This window comes from Macaca nemestrina, chromosome 1, assembly GCF_043159975.1.
Source record: "Macaca nemestrina isolate mMacNem1 chromosome 1, mMacNem.hap1, whole genome shotgun sequence".
In the NCBI taxonomy this organism is placed as follows: Eukaryota; Metazoa; Chordata; class Mammalia; order Primates; family Cercopithecidae; genus Macaca; species Macaca nemestrina.
The window spans coordinates 79,091,491-79,110,489 of NC_092125.1; the positions used below are offsets into that span (position 1 = coordinate 79,091,491).

The window sequence follows — 18,999 nt, forward strand, 5'->3', positions numbered from 1 at the left end:
CCATTGCTTATGCTTCTGTAGTTGTTTGCTGGGCAGGCTGTTCACTGCCCCGTTCCAGGAGGCGTTGTTCTGTTGAGCTTTGACGGGATGGTGCCCTCTCAAGCTGTGCATGTGGAGGCCCTGTGTGGGATGGAAGCCACGTTCTGGTTGAGCTCTTGCGTCCGCTTGGCTGTGACTCATCATGATCTTTTCCTATTGCAGTTATCGCCAGTGTGACCCTTCAGAACGAAAGTTATATGGAAAATCACCACTCTTTGGGCAGTATTTTGTGCTGGAAAACCCAGGGACCATCAAAGTGGGAGACCCTGTGTACCTGCTGGGCCAGTAATGGGAACTGTATGTCCTGGAATATTAGATGCCTTTAAAAAATGTTCTCAAAAATGACAACACTTGAAGCATGGTGTTTCAGAACTGAGACCTCAACATTTTCTTTAAATTTGTGATTTTCACATTTTTCCTCTTTTGGACTTCTCGTGTCTCAATGCTTCAATGTCCCAGTGCACAAAGCAAAGAAATATAGTCTTGATAACTTAGTAGGCTTTCAGTAAGACACTTAAGTGACAAGACAGGATTCTGAAAACTCCCTGTTTAACTGATTATGGAATAGTTCTTTCTCCTGCTTTGCCATTTATCTACCAAGAGTGCAGACTTCCATCCTGTCACTACCACTCATGAGGGAAAGAGAAGAAGAGAAAGAGGAAGAGTGGGTAGGCCAGAAGAATGTCCTAGAATGTGTTATTACCCCTGTGCATGAGGTATGCAATGAAAATTAAATAGCTCCCCAAATATGGCTGGAATGTCACTTGCCTTTTCTTCTGAAGCCCTGGGCTAGCTTTTGAAATGGCATGAAGACTGAGGTGACCTTCAGGAAGCACTTCAGATATTAATTTTCCATAGATCTGGATCTGGCCCCGCTGCTTCTCAGACAGCATTGGATTTCCTAAAGGTGCTCAGGAGGGTGGTTGTGTAGTCACGGAGGACCCCTGGATCCTTGCCATTCCCCTCAGCTAATGACTGAGTGCTCCTTCTCCAGTTCTGGGTGAAAAAGTTCTGAAGTCTGTGGAGGAGAAGAAAAGTGATTCAGTGATTTCAAATGGATACAGAAAACCTTTAAAGGGGGAAAAGGAAAGCGTATGTCAGTTGTTTAAAACCCAATATCTACTTTTTTAACTGATTGCATAACTCTAAGATCTGATGAAGTATATTTTTTATTGCCATTTTGTCCTTTGATTGTATTGGGAAGTTGACTAAACTTGAAAAATGTTTTTAAAACTGTGAATAAATGGAAGCTACTTTGACTAGTTTCAGATCTTACTAACTTCTTGGCACAAAGTTAGAATGTGAAAGCTTACTGAGGCTGGGCACAGGGACTCATGCCTATAATCCCAGCACTTTGGAAGTCCAAGGTGAGAGAATGGCTTGAGCCCAGGAGTTTGAGACCAGCCCAGACAATATAATGGGATCTTGTCTCTACAAAAAAAATTTTAAAATGCACTGGGTGTGGTGGCGCATGCCTACGGTCCTGGCTATGGCTACTTGGGAGGATGAGGCAGAAGGATTGGTTGAGCCCAGGAGCGGGAGGTTGAGGCTGCAGTGAGCTATGATTGCACCACTACACTCCAGCCTGAGTGACAGAGTGAGATCCTATCTCTAAGAAAGAAAAAGGGGAAAAAAAAAGAAAGCTGACTGAGGTGAATGGGCAAAGCCAATAATTCTGATGCCTGACCACAGCTGCGTCTTCTGCATAATGGAGCTGCTCACCCATAGCCTCCCAGGCAAGCACCCACCTTTGAAGGACTATCAAGTCAACATGCTTTTTACCAAAAGCAGTGCATTTTTCACTTTGATTTTATAAAAGAGGTCAGTAATTGCTGAAATCTAGCTGAGCTCTGAAGTAAAGTTCTGAGCAAAGAGGTGCATGTGCTTGTTTTCTGGTTGGAGAGTTATTACAATTTGTTTTGTGCATGCTTGGCATGAGGTGAATAATTACATCATTTATCCAGAGAACCTGAGCCATCACCTTCCCCAACAAGTCCAGTTGATGTTGAGACAGATTGAGACAAAGCGAAGTGTTCAGCAAGTAGCATTACTAATGGGACCGGGGGACCCGTGGGAGAGTGAGTGTACACAGGATTTAGGAAACCATGTGAATATTGGCTCTCTGGGAATAGCCAATAGGTAGGGAGCAATCAGAAACCCAAGGTCAGGTTTGGTGGCTCTTCCTAGGTATTTATAATTAGTGGCAAGTAAAAGCCTTAGTCCTGAATTTCTAATCACTTGTAAGAACTAACAGCCATTTCTCCGCGGCTGATCAGTGCCAAAGGCCATACTTCAGGCAGTAACCATCATTCTCCATGGACAGGCTCTTGGGGTAGCTAGCTCTGCAGGGCAGCTCCCACATGGAAGGGAGCACCCCGAAACCCACAGGAGGCAGACCTGTCCTTCTGTGCCTCACAGTGTGAGGAAGATTCGTGTTTGAAGAGAGAAGTTCCAGTGACCTCTAGAATCTCAGAGTAGTTGCCAAGCTTTCTGTCAGTGAGATTTAAAGGCCATTTACTTGTGTTTATTTTATATTTAATGAGTTGGTTAATGCCAGAGACAAAGCTGATGTCCCATTTATTTTGGATACTGAGCATTTGCACACTATTCCACTTGAAATGTAGGATCAGGAATGTAGGCCATCCCAGACTTTCACATCTTACAATAGTGAATGACAGACGTTTGTGGTCAGGCCAAAATATTCACCCTCGGTAGGCGTCTTCTCTGTGTGGCAACTTATGCTGCAGCCGCAATAGAGAATCACAGATTCGGAACTGGAGGTCTTGAAAAGGACAATGTGGGCCAGGCTCGAGAGGGGCTACCTAAAGGCTTGCTTTTGTGACTCTTCTGCAGAAAATGTTAGAAACTTGCAACCAAAAGACCAGAGCAGCAACTGATACACACGAAGGCAGAAAGAAATTGGTGGGGGGCTTATGGAATTTAGGCAGTTGTCCTACAGGGAGAAATACTCATCCCCTCCTTCTCCCGTTACTGATAACAGGGCAGGGTGAAGAGGTGAGCTTGTGGAGGTCTGCCAATTTGGTAAGAGTGCATGGGGGAGGTTAGGTAAATTAGATTAGCCAAATGAGACTTTGGGAAACCATTTGTGAGGCTGTCACCAACAGTGATGGCAGGCTAAAACTCCAGGCAAGTGCTCCCAGCATTCTGAGAGTGTATCAAATTAAACCAACCCATGATGGTGGAGAACAGATACATTAAAGTTCCTAGAAAGTGACAGAGTGGCTCTCAGACCAGACCTTGTTTGTGGGTATAATCGGAGTGTTGCTACCACACCCTAACACTTCATTTCCCAGTGTTTTATTGGTCCATGGAATTCTGAAAGTTTGCCTTTAGGGATGCTCCTAAAAACAATTTCATGGGTCAATAAGTTTGGAAAGTCCTTTGTGCCTCCCTTCTCTTCAGAGGCAGAAGGCTCTGGAGAGACCTTCGTGAAGGCATCTGTGTTTAATGCTGCCCTTCCCAAAAGTCTGGTTTTGACTGTCTTTTGAGAAATGATCCTCTGATCTCTAGGCAGAATGCCAGCAAGCCAAGGAATCCCAATTAGCAGGAGGGGTGCACTCATGGGAAGACTGAAGGAGTTAAAAGTTCCTGCCATGTGAAGGAGTTCTCTCTTGGGACACTGCCCCTTGTCCTCTCCCTTGTCCCTCTTGCTGGGGTAAAAGGATGGAACTGGGACTTGATAGGTTAACAAGGTGTGGAGAAGTGTCTTAGACCAGCTCTCCTGTTGTAGGCCTTGGGGGAAGTACTCTCTTTCTTTGGGTTCATTTTCTAAACGTGCATTTTTGGATGGATAGGGTGGATCAGGGTGAAGGAAGGGAACCCAGACTCTCTCTAATCTTGCTCTTACAGAAATACCTGTGATGTAAATTACAACAATACCCGTGATGAAAGTGCTCCAGGATGCTTCATTCACAGGGAGGGGTGCCCTGTTTCTCTTCTGCTAGCTTCTCCTTTCTTTCTTTCCTTCCTTCCTTTCTCTTCTCTTCTCTTCTCTTCTCTTCTCTTCTCTTCTCTTCTCTTCTCTTCTCTTCTCTTCTCTTCTCTTCTCTTCTCTTCTCTTCTTTAACAGTGTCTCACTCTGTTGCCAGGCTGAGTGCAGTGGTGCGATCTCAGCTCACTGCAGCCTCCGCTTCCCAGGTTCAAGCAATTCTCCTGCCTCAGCCTCCCAAGTAGCTGGTGTGTCCAGAGTTGGTTCCTTCTGGTGGGTTCTTGGTCTCGCTGATTTCAAGAATGAAGCTGTGGACCTTCGCAGTGAGTGTTACAACTCTTAAAGGTGCCATGGACCCAAAATGAGCAGCAGCAAGATTTATTGTGAAGAGTGAAAGAACAAAGTTTCCACAGCATGGAAGGGGACCCAAATGGGTTGCCACTGCTGGCTGGGGTGGCCACCTTTTATTCCCTTATTTGTCCTGCTGATTGCTGCATTTTACAGAGTGCTGATTGGTCCATTTTACAGAGTGCTGATTGTTCCATTTTACAGAGTGCTGATTGGTGCATTTACAATCCTCTAGCTAGACGGAAAAGTTTTCCAAGTCCCCACTCGACCCAGGAAGTCCAGCTGGCTTCACCTCTCACTGGGTCTACAGGTGCACACCACCACACCTAGCTAATTTTTGTATTTTTAGTAGAGACAGAGTTTCACCATGTTGTTCAGGATGGTCTCAATCTCTTGATCTCGTGATCTGCCTGCCTCGGCCTCCCAAAGTGCTGGGATTACAGGTGTAAGCCACCACACCTGGCCCTAGCTCTTCCTTTCTATTGCAACTCCTCTCAACTAGTGTTGCCTTCCACCATATAAAGCAGAATTACCTCAGGGGTCCTATGGCCCTGACTCTACCTATGTCTGCACAAAGCACTACTGTGCTTTGCTATCTGCAAGAACAGAGATTGTTTGCTTCAACCACTTTCTCTGAATGGATAAATGAATTATGATGATATCTAAAGTTACCCAATTTCAAACAAGAGGAAGAATCTGGCTCAGTACCACAAATGTTCTTGGAATTGGGATAATAAAAAAGTCCCTTAGGCATCCCTTAGTCTGCTCTGACCACACTCTCTTCAAAGGAAGAGGCTTGGGCCACAGCTCTGACGATAATCCTGCTGTCCCTCCAAACACAGCTGAGGAATTGGGTGGTGGGGCACCTGCTCCCATGCACTATAGCCTGGCTCAGAGAGAAGAATTGCCTTAATTATATTGTTATTCTTCCTGGACAGGCTGTAGGTTGTGTAAAGTAACAAAAAGGACTGAGAAGTGACTTCCCATTCAGCCTCTTCCAAGGCCAGTTTTGATGGGCAGGTCAAGTTCACTCACATTTGACTATTTGTTGGCCAATCTAGTGCATTCACCCTTGCTGGTCCTCAGTCATCCCCTTTACCTTCAGAGAGCATTCTAGACTGCTCTTCCTCTTATCTTCCTTGTGAAACCCACAACCCCTAGTCCCTCCCCTTCCCTGGCATTTGTTATGCCTTCTACCAATCCCTGACCTGGTATTGGTCAGTCTCCAATCCTGGTGGATCCCTGTGGGAACTAAGTTAAGTCTAACTTCTGTCTCCCTCTTTAGAATTTACTGGGAGTACTGTAAATAAAGTATTATTGTCATAATTGTTTCTGATTAACATTTTTACACCTAATAAAGTCTCAGAGAGATTGAATTTACTGGGTCTAGGGGAGGAGTACCTTCCACATGACCTGCCCAGCAATTAAAGCCGCTTGTTAGTCCGAGGCCCAGGACGGCCAAGGACAGCTGGAGAGCTCTTCGTTGCAGGCAGCTCTGGTTAACATCAACCAGGAAAGCTCTTTGTAAACACATGAATAATTGATCGTCCAGCGCTCACATAGCTACCGCGAATCTGAGCCCGTATGACTCATTTGCGAGCCATTCCTGTCGTCTGGATGCCATAACATTGGAGAAATGATGATCGTTTCTTGGAGGTTCTTCTGTGGCCAGAGTTGCCAAGACCAAGGCTGTAATGGTTTGTTATGATGACCTTTGTTATTCCATTAGGCTCAATTGCTTTAAAAAATGATGTGTGCATACTTTAGGAACGTTTTTACCCTTTATGTTGACCTGACATCATAGTTTATATTACAAAATGTATTAATGACAGAGGAGTGTTTTCATGTCCCAAGGACAAATTTTAACAACCATAATCTGCCCTTAGTCATCATAAATATAAATGTATTGGTCAAACAGATCTCGTTAATGTGGCCAAGATAAATGCAAGTCTATATTTTAAGGCAGTTGAAGTCCTAGAGAATATATTTGGAGCTTTTTGTTGGGCTAAGAGATCTTGTACATGTGCTATCAAAAGGCTGAGAAAATTAACATGTTCCCCCCTCTGATTTTGCACTGGACAGATATAAACGTCTTGGGGATGTCAAGTAAGATTGTTCACATAGTTTCTGGACACCATTAATGCCTGATGGGGTGAATCTCAGTTCTTAAAGCCATATTCTTCTCATTATGCTCACAGGGCTTTTGAAAAGAGAACAAAATAAAGATTTCAAGTCTTAGCAATGTGCTGCCCAGCCAACATTTTTCTGAGTTATACTGTGTCTTAAATTTCTAATTATATCATTCTCCCCATTCCCCAATAGCTTGCTTCCTGTGGGACAAGCCCCCTTTCCACAGATGTGGGTCTGACATTTGCATCATTCCAGTTGGCAAGCCACATGTCGGCAGACAGTGTTCTGGGCATGATCTGGAGGACAGGATGAGTGCTTTGTTTTCTCTTTGTTATGCCATACTCAGCAGCTTTGGTCATTATTCGTGGTGTCCACATTTTAAGCTTCTTAGGGAGAAAATAAATCCTTATTGAAGAACTACTTTTTAATAGTGCTTTTATTTTGAACCATGAAAATGCATTTAAAGCAGCAATGTCTCAAATGCTACTGTCAGAGCAGACTGTTTACAGGAATGAGTTCATTTCCCCCAGATATGGTAAAAAACAAACAAACAAAACAAAAAAAATAGTGCCATAATTAGCCTCTCCAAGGATTATGGTCACCTGGCAATGAATGAAAAGCACTTCAATTAAAACCATTTACCCTTTTTCCCTTTGAAGAATCTCGTAAAGCAACTTTTCCTTCTGAATCTGCTGTCATTTTTGACACCACCAAATATTGGGCTTTAGGAATGAGTTTTGCCTGGATAAATTATCTGGGACTGGGGACTGGATTATTTTCTAATTTTGTGCTGTGATCATCTCCTGTGTTGTTTGAACTTCTTGAGCAGTTTAAAAAGTGAGGTACATGCACCCATGTTCATAGCAGCATTATTTACAATAGCAAAAAAAAAAAAAAAAAAAAAAAAAGAAACAGCCCAGGTCCACTGACAGATGAATGGATAAACAAAGTGTAGCCTATACATACAATGGAATATTATTCAGCCTTGAAAAGGAGCAAAATTCTGACACATGCTATAACATGGATGAACCCTGAGGACATTACGCTAAGTGAAATAAGCTAGTCATATAAAGACAAATACTATATGATTCCACTAATATAAGGTACCTAGAGCAGTCACACTGTTCTAGATATAAAATAGAAACAAAAAGTAGAATGCTAGTTGCCAGTGGATGGGGGAGTGGAGAATAAGGAGTAGTTGTTTCATGGATATAGAGAGTCAGTTTTGCAAGATGAAAAGAGTTCCAGAGATTGGTTGCAAAACAAAGTGAATGTGCTTAATACTCCTGAGCTGTACACTTAAAAAAAAATGGTTATGGTGGCCAAGGCAAGAGGATCACTTGAGGTCAGGAGTTCAAGACCAGCCTGGGCAACATAGGGAGACCCTATGTCTACAAAAAATGAAAGTATTAGCCAGGCATGGTGGTGCATGCCTTTAGCCCTAGCTACTTGGAAGGCTGAGGTGGGTGAATAGCTTGAGCCAAGGAGTTCACGGGTTACAGTGAGCTATGATCACACCACTGCACTCCAGCCTGGGTGGTAGAGTGAGGCCCTTTCTTGAAAAGAATAAAAAAAGAAGTTATGGTGGTACATTTTATGTTATGTATATTTTACCACAGTTAAAAAATAATTTAAAAGAGTGCAACACTTCAGAGACTTGGAGTTGCATTAATCCCAACTCTAAAGTCCCTTCCTGGAAAGTCATACTAGGCTACTGCTGCTGAAAGAACACCAATCCCACGTAGCCCATTCAGAACTCTTCTTGCTGACACCAAAAAGAATAAGAAATTGCAATGTAATGTTTTTGAACTTGAGAGATAATTTAACTTCAGATTTTTAATTTCTCATTTTGCCTTCTTTGGCTCTTAACTTGGAATTTAATTTTGTACTACAGACTCCTTGGTAATTTGGTGTTGAGGGGGTTTATGTTCAGATCTAGAGCATCTTATTGTCATTTTATTGTTGAGGTACCTTTGTGATATAGCTTGACTTTGCTGCACAGTCTGATAGGTTCTGTTGGTCAGTATGATGTCTAGACATAGTTTGCGATGGAAAATAGAAAAGGATCGACAATTTTTATCTTGACTACAGAAAGGCCTTGAAGAACATAATGTACTGTACTGGCCCATCTCTGAACCTTATGGGGCAAAAACAGTACCTTTCTAGAAAGATCTACATGCAACTGACACTGGAGATGGGGGTAGGAGTTGATTCCCTCTCTGAAGATGCTATCCCTATTTTATATATATATATATATGACTGGGCAAAATGTGTAAGCACAATGGGCTCAAAGAACAAAAAGTTGAGGAATCTGGGGATACAGATAACTTAGCTATAACAAATGTGTTATAATCACACTTATCCCTAATATGTCCAAATGAAGAGACATTCCTTAGTCTTGGCCCCTCTCTGCCCCCTCACACTCTCTTGTTTCGGGGAGATCTGATTGGTAAATTTGGAAGTAGGGAGTTTGAGCTCTGCTCTTTCTCCTTCTCTTTCCTACTTGGGCTCTTGCTGCCTTCAAGGTTCTAGGACCCTGGACCCTTTAGTCCAAGTGGTGATTTTGGTAGAAAAGACCCTTCCCTAGTTGGGAGATGCCTGTAGTTCTCCAGTTTTGCCTAAGGCTGGGGAGATAAATTCAGTATTGGGATTCAGTATTATTGATAAAACGTAGGCTGGAGGATGCAGTTTAGGAATACAAAAGCAATGGAATTTTTATCAGAAATAAAGCAGATATTTTGATCTCAAAACAAAACAAAATAAAACTAAAACCCACAAACAAAACCCAATAGGACCATATTCTAAATGTACCTTGCATTTGTAAAGTGCCATGACCTGCAGTGCACCTTCATCCACTCTACACGATTAGATCTTACTGATGACCCAGTGAGATAGGATGGATGTGAAAGTCTTTTGTAAGCTCCTTACGTATCATCACTCTCCTGAATGCATAACGCATGTCACTGAGCTTTGGGGAGGTTAAGTAACTTGTCCACATTACAGGTGATGGGCTTGAATTAGAACTCAAGGCTCTTGCCTTCTGGCAATGCTACAAAATAAGTTGGCAAGAATGAATTCAAAGAGTGGTAGTACCTTCATCCGGAAACTAGTTTGATCCTACAATCTTGTTTTGAAACAAGGGGGGTCATTTGAAACAAATAAGGGGGTCCCAAATACTGAAAGGACCTTTAAGACTGCTGTGTGTATTTGAATCACCTGTGAACCATGGGTAGAATCTACCATGGGTAGATTCTCAGATATCCTGATTTAGTAGTTCTGCAATGGAACCTGGAAATTTTCATTTTTATAAAGGCTCTAAGCTGTTCTAAACTTTTACTTGATTTTCTGTAGACCAAGTTTCCATCACCCCTACTCATCCCACATTAATGTTAACATTCTTCTTAGTGGTATGTAAAGGAATACTGGAGTAACAAATTCTGGCTTTCTGAGAAAAATGGAACCCATTAGAATACTTCATGGCTAAGCATAGATGTGCTCATTTTGGGTGATAGGGTCACACTGATCCAAACGTACCGCTCCCAGCCCTCAGGGGACCACAGCCCCACTTTTGGATACAGCAGAGGACGGTGTATGCCTGAAAGGGAACAAATCTCTGAAGGCACCAAACCTACAATCTGAGCCTCCATGCAACAGAGTCAATGACCACATCATTAACAAATCCTGAATTTGTCAATCAAGCAGAGGCAATGCTTGGGGCCTAACAATTGTGCACAAATCATGTAACAAATGACCTTGTGTGCATGCATGTGTGGGGGAGTAAATGAGAAAGCATCTTTTGTAAGAAAATTTAATCTCCTTATAAAAATCAATTAGTTTCTTTTAGTGAATCAACAAATAAGGGGGTCCCAAATACAGCATTAACAATTTTAAAAGCATGAGTATCAATGGTATTTTCTTTTTCTCCTTCCTTCCTTCCTTCCTTCCTTCCATCTTTCTTTCTTTCTTTCTTTCTTTCTTTCTTTCTTTCTTTCTTTCTTTCTTTCTTTCTTTCTTTCTTTCTTTCTTTCTTTCTTTCTTTCTTTCTTTCTTTCTCTTTCTTTCTTTCTTTCTTTCTTTCTTTCTTTCTTTCTTTCTTTCTTTCTTTCTTTCTCTCATTCTCCTTCCTTCCTTCCTTCTTCTTTTCTTTCTTCTTTCTTTCTCTCTTCCTCTTTTCCTCTTCTTTCTTTCTTTTTAAAGAAAGGCAAGGTAAAGACTGAGAATGTTGACGAATGATGGCCCCATTCTCTAAGAGCTCAGTGGGAGTCTGTGCCAACTCGTTTTCCTCTTTTCCTCCCTCCCAGCCAAGCTTCAGAGGAAACTCTTTTCATGTGAAATGGAAAGGATGAATTTCAAGCTCCGTTGAGAGCTTTAAAACCTTAAATTCTTCTAGAAAATAACCTGCCTCTCAGGAATCCTAGGTCCCAAAGAATTGTAAAGCTTTTCCTTAAGCTGTGGAATGGCTCCATTACTAACTATGATTACTTAAGTCTCAGAATAGAAGGATGTAATAAATCTGACAGTATTTGTTCTGGTCTGTGATGAAGCAAAACTGTATAATATTAAATCAGATGTTGTTATAAACATATGAAATGGTGCGTTTTTTTTTCCGACTTGGGGCATTGTGGCATGAAGCATCCCCCAAAAAATGTTTTTGCATTCTTGGATATCAGCTCTGGTTTCTGCTAGATTTCCTTCTTTCTGAGCATGGATGCTAAATAACAGTGCTTCTTTTTAGCCATCTGTGTGTTTCCTGTGAGTTAGCAGGGCTGAGGAGACGTATTCTCATTCCTTTGTGTGCTTCTCTATGGGGTAAAACTGGAGACTCAGGCAAAGTGTATGGATTTCTGTGTGTATGTGTGTATGTCTGTTAGGTGGAGGAATGAATGGCATCCTAGCACCCTGGAATGTTTGGGTTGGAAAGGCTGTTAGATACAAACTAGTTAACTCACCTCCTCATTACCCAGGTCATATTTTTAAGCTTAGGTCCAAATGTGTGTGAGAGAGGATGCTGGAAAGATCTGGAGGTTGGAAAGAGTTTTGAAAGGGCAGTGAATTCATCCACTGCCTTCACTCCTCTTCCCACCTGAGTCCTCAATAAAAGGGACATTTCCCCTTCTTTTAAAGACTTCCTGATAAAGGGAGCCTTCATGGACACCCCGATAAGCACCAGGCAGCACAAGGGAGGGAGCTCTGGTGGTGGCGGATTTGGGACACTTAGGCACATGGTTGCAGAGGCGCAAAGGTGTGACCATTCTAGATGTATCTTCCACAAGGCCCTGGTGGAACGGACCAACTACATCCCCTAAAACTTCCAGGGCAGCTTCCCATGATGCTGGGCTGAGTCCAGGTTTCTAGATTTGGCCGGTGCAAGCTCCTGGTTTGCTAGAAAATTGCTGATGAAATAGGAGGGTTGTCAGGCCATGGGACAAACCTGCCACTGTCCTCAGATGTCACCCTGCCTGGCCTTGTGTGCTGACAGTCATGACCCTTTGGACGTCTGCATGTTTGTCTCTGGGTGAGTGGCTATGTTGGGATTTAGTTTTTATTTGCTATATGATGAGCAAAGAACCACAAAGAAGTCCTAACACACCTGGTGCTAAAAAGTGATTAGCCCTTGTTTTAGGACTTACAGCTACTTTTTCTTTCTGTAGCTTCCAAATATTTTATTTTTGATCATTAGAAAGTAAATTTATATTAAATTTCTTTTCTGAGACAGGATCTCACTCTGTCACCCAGGCTGGAGTGCCATGGTGCAATATCAGCTCACTGCAACCTCCGCCTCCAGGACTCAAGCCATCCTCCCACCTCAGCCTCATGAGTAGCTGGGACCCAGCCCTGCCTGGCTAAATTTTATATTTTTTGTGGAGATGAGGATTTTTTATGTTGCCCAGGCTGTTCTTGAACTCCTGTGCTCAAGTGATCCACCTGCCTCGGCCTCCCAAAATGCTGTGGGATTACAGGTTTGAACCACTGTGCCCAGCCTATGTTAAAATTAATATTAATTTTTCCATTTAAAATGTCATTAATTAAAATTGATAAAATTTGTATTGAAACCATAGCCTAGAATCTTTAGATGATTTAGGATGTTGATAGCATCTTATGAATTGTTTAGAGCTACACTGTCTTGACATGGTAGCCATTAACCATGTGTGGTCATTGAGTGTTTGGCACATGGCCAGTACAAATTAAGATGCACTGTGTGTGGAAAATACACACCCGATTTCAAAGACTCAGTACAAGTGAAAACGTTACCTATTTTAGTAATTTTTTTATAATGATTACATGTGAAATGATAATAGCTTGTATAATATTGGGTTAAAGAAAGCATTAGAATTAACTTCGTCTGTCTCTTTTCACCTGTTAATGTGGTTACTAAAAAATTTTAAATTACATATATGAGTGTTGTATAAAGAAGGGAAGGTTAGCATTCCCCTTGACAAGCATGGAGGAGGCCTGTACACTCATATAACTTCGGCATTGCCACCTTCTTTGTGGCATCTAACCATGGTTTGAGAATGGAAAATGATTGTGTAATTGGTACGGGGTTTCCTTTGTGATGATTAAAACGTTCTGGAACTAGATAGTGGTGTCAGTTACACAATATTGTGAATGCACTACATGCCACTAATAGTAAATTTTATGTTATGTATCTTTTACTGCAATAAAAAATTACATGTGTCCCACATTATATTTCTATTTTGCAATGGGTGTGGCTTTGCTTACACTAGTGTCTCTAGAATGGGGAAGAAATGGAAAGAGACAATGATGGGATGAAGACTGCAGGAAGGGGTTGGAATTCTTTTCTCTCTCCCTTTGGTAAAAATATGAGCATATATTTAAGTTTCCTGCCTTCTTTGCAGTCTGTCCCTGGGGGCCCCGACCTCTTGCAACTCCTGCCTCTAGACAATGCCTTCACCTTGTTGATCTCATCTCACTTTCCTCCACACTTGGCCAGCTGCCCACCGCTGTGTTTCTCTCTGAGATAATCCTGTCCCTATGATTCCTCTGGTTTATGTGGTGTTAAGGAGTTAGGGATCTTGACAGTTAAAAGTAACATAGAACACCCAGATCAGGCTCCATAAGCCTTCCCAACCTCAGGCATTGTTGATGACAAAAAAGTGAAGTCTTTTCTGTGCATCTCTGGAATCAGTTTCTGAAAAGTGATCCCCAGAAGGCAAGCCTGATGTGTGGTGCTCAAAGTCGGGACAGTGGTTACACTGGGTGGGAAGGAGGTGGGCAGTGATGGGGCCAGGGTTCAGACAAGGGCTTCTGGCCATGGGAAATACTCTGTTGTTGATCTGGTGCTGATGACCCAAGTTTGTTCACTTTGTGGAAATGTATTGAGCTTGCGACTTGTGTACTTGTCTGAATGTGCATTACACATTAGTAGGAAGCTGAAAAACAGAACACATCACCCTGTAAGGCACATACGTTTTTGAGTGAAAAGCTAGCAGCCTGGGGTGAGCGAATGTGGTAGGGTGCGGACACGTTCTGTGAGAATGGCCATCAGGGGTCCCCTACCTGTGGGGACCTGGATTGACGATGCCTGTTAGAGTCCTGGAGGGGTCGATTCTGGAGGTCTGTCCCACAATCCGATCCTCAGACTAGAGGTTTGCAAGTGAGTGACCCGCCTTGGAAATTCACCTCAGCACCTCTTATGTCTCTTGGCTCTCCATGTGGGGCACCATACACACACGGAGCAGAACAGACCAGCGTTTTACATTTATCTTTCATTATTTTTTTTTTTAAGAGACAGGGTCCTGCTCTGTTGCCCAGGATACTGCAGTGCAGTGGTGTCACCAAAGCTCACTGCAGCCTCAACCTCCTGGGCTTAAGCAATCCCCCCACCTCAGCCTCCCAAGTAGCACGTGGGGCGTGTCACCATGCCTGGCTAATTTTTAAAATTTTTTTATGGAGATAGAGTCTCCCTGTGTTGGCCAGGCTGGTCTCAAACTTGTGGCCTCAAACAATTCTCCAATCTCAGCTTCACAAAGTGCTGGGATTATAGGCATGAGCCACTGTGCCCTGCATTTTTAAAAAAATGTAAATTCTCAATCCACAGTGTTGAGAGTGGGAGAGTGAGGGGCTGCTCATCAAGAGGCTTGCTTAGTTGTTGGGTGTAGGTAAGACATTTAAAGAGAGTCACATTCTTGGGAGAAATTAAGATTCTTCCCTTGCTGTAAGACGACACCACAAGAAGCCGAGGGTTGGCTCTGAACAGAGGGAAAAGCCAACCAGGCCCTGCTGTTATCACCTACGGAAATCCTGTGTGGTGGTAAATACAGTCCTCAGCAGGGCCTGGAGAAGAGATTACAGGGGGCACAGAGGGGCTGGGGATGCTAATGTGGAGGTTATTGGCCAGATAGCGGCCAGGAAACCAGAGACTAGGGGGAGTTCAGTTGGAGGAACATAGGCGGAAATGGGAGAGAAAAATAAATAAATGAGATAAGCAACTTCATTTGCTTCCTCCCTTATTACTCTTTTGTTTTGTGTCTAGAACTCTGGTCTCCCCTGAGGTTGATCTCTTCTTCTGGGGACAACAGCCTGCAGGGTGATTTTGAAAAGCAGGCCCGACTTGTACTTCCTTGTCCTGTACTCACCCCTCCTGGTGTAATTCACCTTAATGCAGTGAACTTCCACATGGCTGCAGGGCATGCTTCCCAAAGCCAGCCCCTGGGCAAGGTTTCCGTTAATTTAGACCCCTGTCCCTACCTCTCCAAGTGCAAAGTGTACAAGGCTTCATGCCCAGCTGCCCCCTACCCCCATACACACACTGGAGAGACCAAATGTTTAGGGTCACTGTTGGGTAGCTGGGTCAAGAGAGCTTAATAACAATGTTGTTGGCATGTGGAGAGCTTTTCTTTTTCTTAGACCCCAACTGGAAATTATCAGATTGGCCCCATGCTGACATGCTAATGTCCAGGCCTGCCTTTCTGCTGCAGGGCAATGCTCCGGGTTCCAACATCGACATCAAGCAGTTTGTTGAGAAAACTTTGGACCTCATGAGCTGGGCAAGAGGGGCCTGGCAGGTGGTAGGAGAGGAGCCTGTCCATGCCTCAGCTGTGGCTCCACTGGCTCTGTGACTGTGCAGATTTTCTAACTTTTGAAGACCTCTGTTTGGATATCCACAAAATAGGTAAGATGGTGCTAATACCTAACTGTGATGTTGTGAAGATTTAATAACATAATACGTGAAAGCACTTTGCATACATTTGCACAGTGCCTAAATATTAGTTATTTGGTGGGGGCTATTAACCAGTGTGCTATGAGGTGTGTGCAAAGTAAGTTGTTACCGATAACTCAGAGAACTCCAGTTTGCGAATGGTTTTCTTTTACTTAACAGAATCTTTATGGGAGAATTAAAATTGATTAATTCCCACCACTGGCCAAGAGCTCATGCTATAATTATCCAAGACAGAAATAGCTCAACAGAAAACCAAGTCCTGTAATTCTGAGCACCTGTCCTTGGGATGCCACTTTGGGGCTCCCATATCTGAAATCATTTTGTTCTCAGTCCACCTGTGTAACATTTCTGTCCTGCTCAGCCATGAGTCCACAATAGTGAAGGGAATGACCCAAGGGACTCACTTCTTCCAAGCAGCCAGTGCCTTTGGAAGTTGTGTCGAGATTGCTTGTTTAAACCTAGGGCAATAAGTCCTCTCTCTGTCAGACCTGACTCTTCAGGCACACTCCTCAGTTTGGAGATGTGACTTGCCATGTAGTACTAAGAGGGAAAACAGGCCAGAAACAGCCTTGTTGAAAACTTTTTTTTCTGCTTAGCTGCCCTCTAAACAGTCACCATAAAGATTGTGAGGTGCTGGAGCCAGGGATGACCTCATAAAGCGCTTTGCTAAATACTTAGTGAACTGGTACTGTGGGCCAGGCACTGTGCTCATCATGAACAAAACCAAGGCAGACACCACGGTCATTAATGGAGCTTATCATGTAATACAGAAACCTGGGATAAGCAACAAATTACACAAGTGACAAATGTGATGAGTGCTGTGAAGTAGAGTGCGGGGTGCCCAGGAACATTTCAGCAGAGCACTGGAGGATAACCGCCTGAGCTCTGGGAAGGAAGCATGCGGTGGTGCTTAGGGTCAGAGTGGGGACAAGCATTCCAAGCAAAGGGAACAGCACATATACATGCTATATTAGTCAGGTTTCTCTAGAGGGACAGAACTAATAGGACAGATTATAAATGAGGGGTAGCTGATTAAGTGGTATTGACTTACATGATCACAAGGTGAAGTCCCACAATAGGCTATCTGCAAGCTGAAGAGCAGGGAAACCAGTCCGAGTCCCCAAACCTCAAAAGTAGGGAAACTGACGGAGAAGCCTTCTGAAGGCCCCAGAGCCCCCACCAAACTGCTAGTGTAAATCCAAGAGTCCAAAACCTGAAGAACTTGGAGTCTGTTGTTCAAGAGCAGGAAGCATCCAGCATGAGAGAACGATGAAAGCCGGAAAACTCTGCAAATCTACTCCTTCCATGTTCCTCTGCCTGCTTTTATTCTGGCTGTGCTGGCAGCTGATTAGATGGTGCCCGCCCAGATTGAGGGTGGATCTGCCTCTCCTAGTCCACTGACTCAAAATTAATATCCTTTGGCAACACCCTCACAGACACACCCAGGAACAACAGTTTGCATCCTTCAATCTAATCAAGTTGACACCTAATATTAACCATCACACATCCCCTCCATGGGAAGGAGCATGAGGCCTTATGTAGTCTACTACCCCCAACCCAATCCTACTCCCTCATCCCCAACACCTTCTTCCCCTGGAACTCGAGATAGAGTTTCTTGACTAGACACATAAGCACAATTGGGCTGTGCCTAATGGTGAAGCCATCCCAGTTTATACATTTTCTTGTTATACTTGCCTATTTACAAGTTTTTCTTGTGAAAACTTGCCTATTCTTTTTGCTGCCTCCTCGCCACCCTAAAAGAGAAACCCCAAGGAAACACTCTCAGAGTTTACTATAGTTATTATGACTCAGATTTGAAGACTAGAATCTAATGGAGTTTTTCCTAACATTCCTTGGGGACTTGAAGGACTTTTTTCCCCCACCAACCACAGAAGTAAGACTGTAAAACATTTATTTATTAAAAGAAAAGAAATCTTCTGGGCTCAAGGTTCTAGTTATTCTAAAAGCAGAGCACTTGTTCCATGTTTTCATATCGCCTCCCCACACCTACCTCTTCTCTCCCATTCCCTTTTTCTTTATTTTTGTGCTGTAGTAATAAGCAAAACAGAGAAACAATTGGTTTTAGTCTTGGATCTTGACCTTGCTGTGTGGCCTTGGCCAAGTCACTTCCCCTCTCTCAGCCTCAGTTTCTTCAAGTGTAAAAAGAGGGGTTGGATGGATCAGAAGATTCAGGCTTCCTTGCAGATCCCCATGGGTGAACCCCAACAACAGGCTATTCAGCCAGCAGCCCCAAGTCGTTTATGAAAAGCCAGGGTTGATTGAAAATCTCCCTTTTCAGGAGAGAAACTAGAGGCATAGCTTCCTCACTGGGAGAGATAACCTTGGCAGGAGCCAATTCAGGTACCAGTAAAGGATCTCTTCTCCTGCAGGCCAGCCTTCCTCTCTCCAGCTTGGCTCAATTCTGCATTCATTGACACTGCACTTCTACAAGACCTTAGAACTCCAGGAATTCTCTCCTAGTTTTCCTGGGTATGCTTGCATTTCCTACATGGCTTTCCTGTGAATGTCCAGACCAATAATCAAATGCCTCCAGGACCCATAACACAAATGAGAAGAGTTCTCTCATTATGACAGGTAGGACAATGGCCAACTCAGGGCTCGTGCTTAATCTAAGGGGATCTGTGTTAGTCAGCATTCTCCAGAGAGATGGAACCCATTGGATAGATATGTAAAAAGATTTATTATGGGAGTTGGCTCATGCAATTATGGAGGCCTAGAAGACCCACTATCTGCTGTCTGCAAGCTGGAGAAACAGGAAAGCCAGTGACGTAATTAAGTCTGAATCCAAAGGCATACGATCAAGGAGAATGGATGGTATAAGTCCCAAAGTCCAAAGGCTTGAGAATCAGGAGCTCTGGTATCTAAGGGAAGATGTCCCAGCTCTGGAAGACAGAATTCACCCTTCCTCTGCCTTTTTGCTTTATTTGATCCCCCAATGGGCTGGATGATGCCTATTCACGTTGGTGAAGGTGGATCATCTTTACTCAGTCTACTGATTCACACCTGTTCCAGAAATGCCCTCACTGACACACCCAGAAATATTGTTTTCCCAGCCATCTGGGCACCCCTTAGCCCAGTCAAATCAACATATAAAATTAATCATTATAGGCTCTAAGTTCTACTTAGCTCCAACAGTTGAAGTCATTTTGGAATAAGCGTAAAGTGTTTTCAGATATTCTGATCTTACACGAGAAGCTGGAAATTAGCATTTTTAACTAAAGATGGCTCAATTATAAAACAAAAACAGAAACCATGGCAGGAGCAGAAGACAGTGGATCAGATTCAGGCCTGTGGCTGCCGGTTGGCTACCTGTGGGTGTAAGCAAAGT

At 43.3% G+C, this 18,999-nt stretch overlaps 1 protein-coding gene and 1 pseudogene across 2 annotated transcripts in view; both read left to right on the plus strand.

The window, feature by feature from the left end:
* The window catches only part of MTARC1 (mitochondrial amidoxime reducing component 1), a 41,884-nt gene extending 26,282 nt beyond the window's left edge, over positions 1-15,602 (plus strand). Inside the window, exon 7 of one of the 2 annotated variants that reach the window (XM_011761155.3) lies at positions 15,409-15,602. In XM_011761155.3, coding sequence (XP_011759457.1) covers positions 15,409-15,472 — 64 coding nt within the window. In that variant the 3' untranslated portion in view covers positions 15,473-15,602. Of the gene's footprint in view, positions 1-201; positions 1,299-15,408 lie in introns of those variants that run through there. The other variant, XM_011761154.2, reaches the window with a different exon arrangement.
* Positions 12,866-12,977, plus strand: LOC112428877 (U6atac minor spliceosomal RNA; annotated as a pseudogene).
* Positions 15,603-18,999: the final 3,397 nt, after the last annotated feature.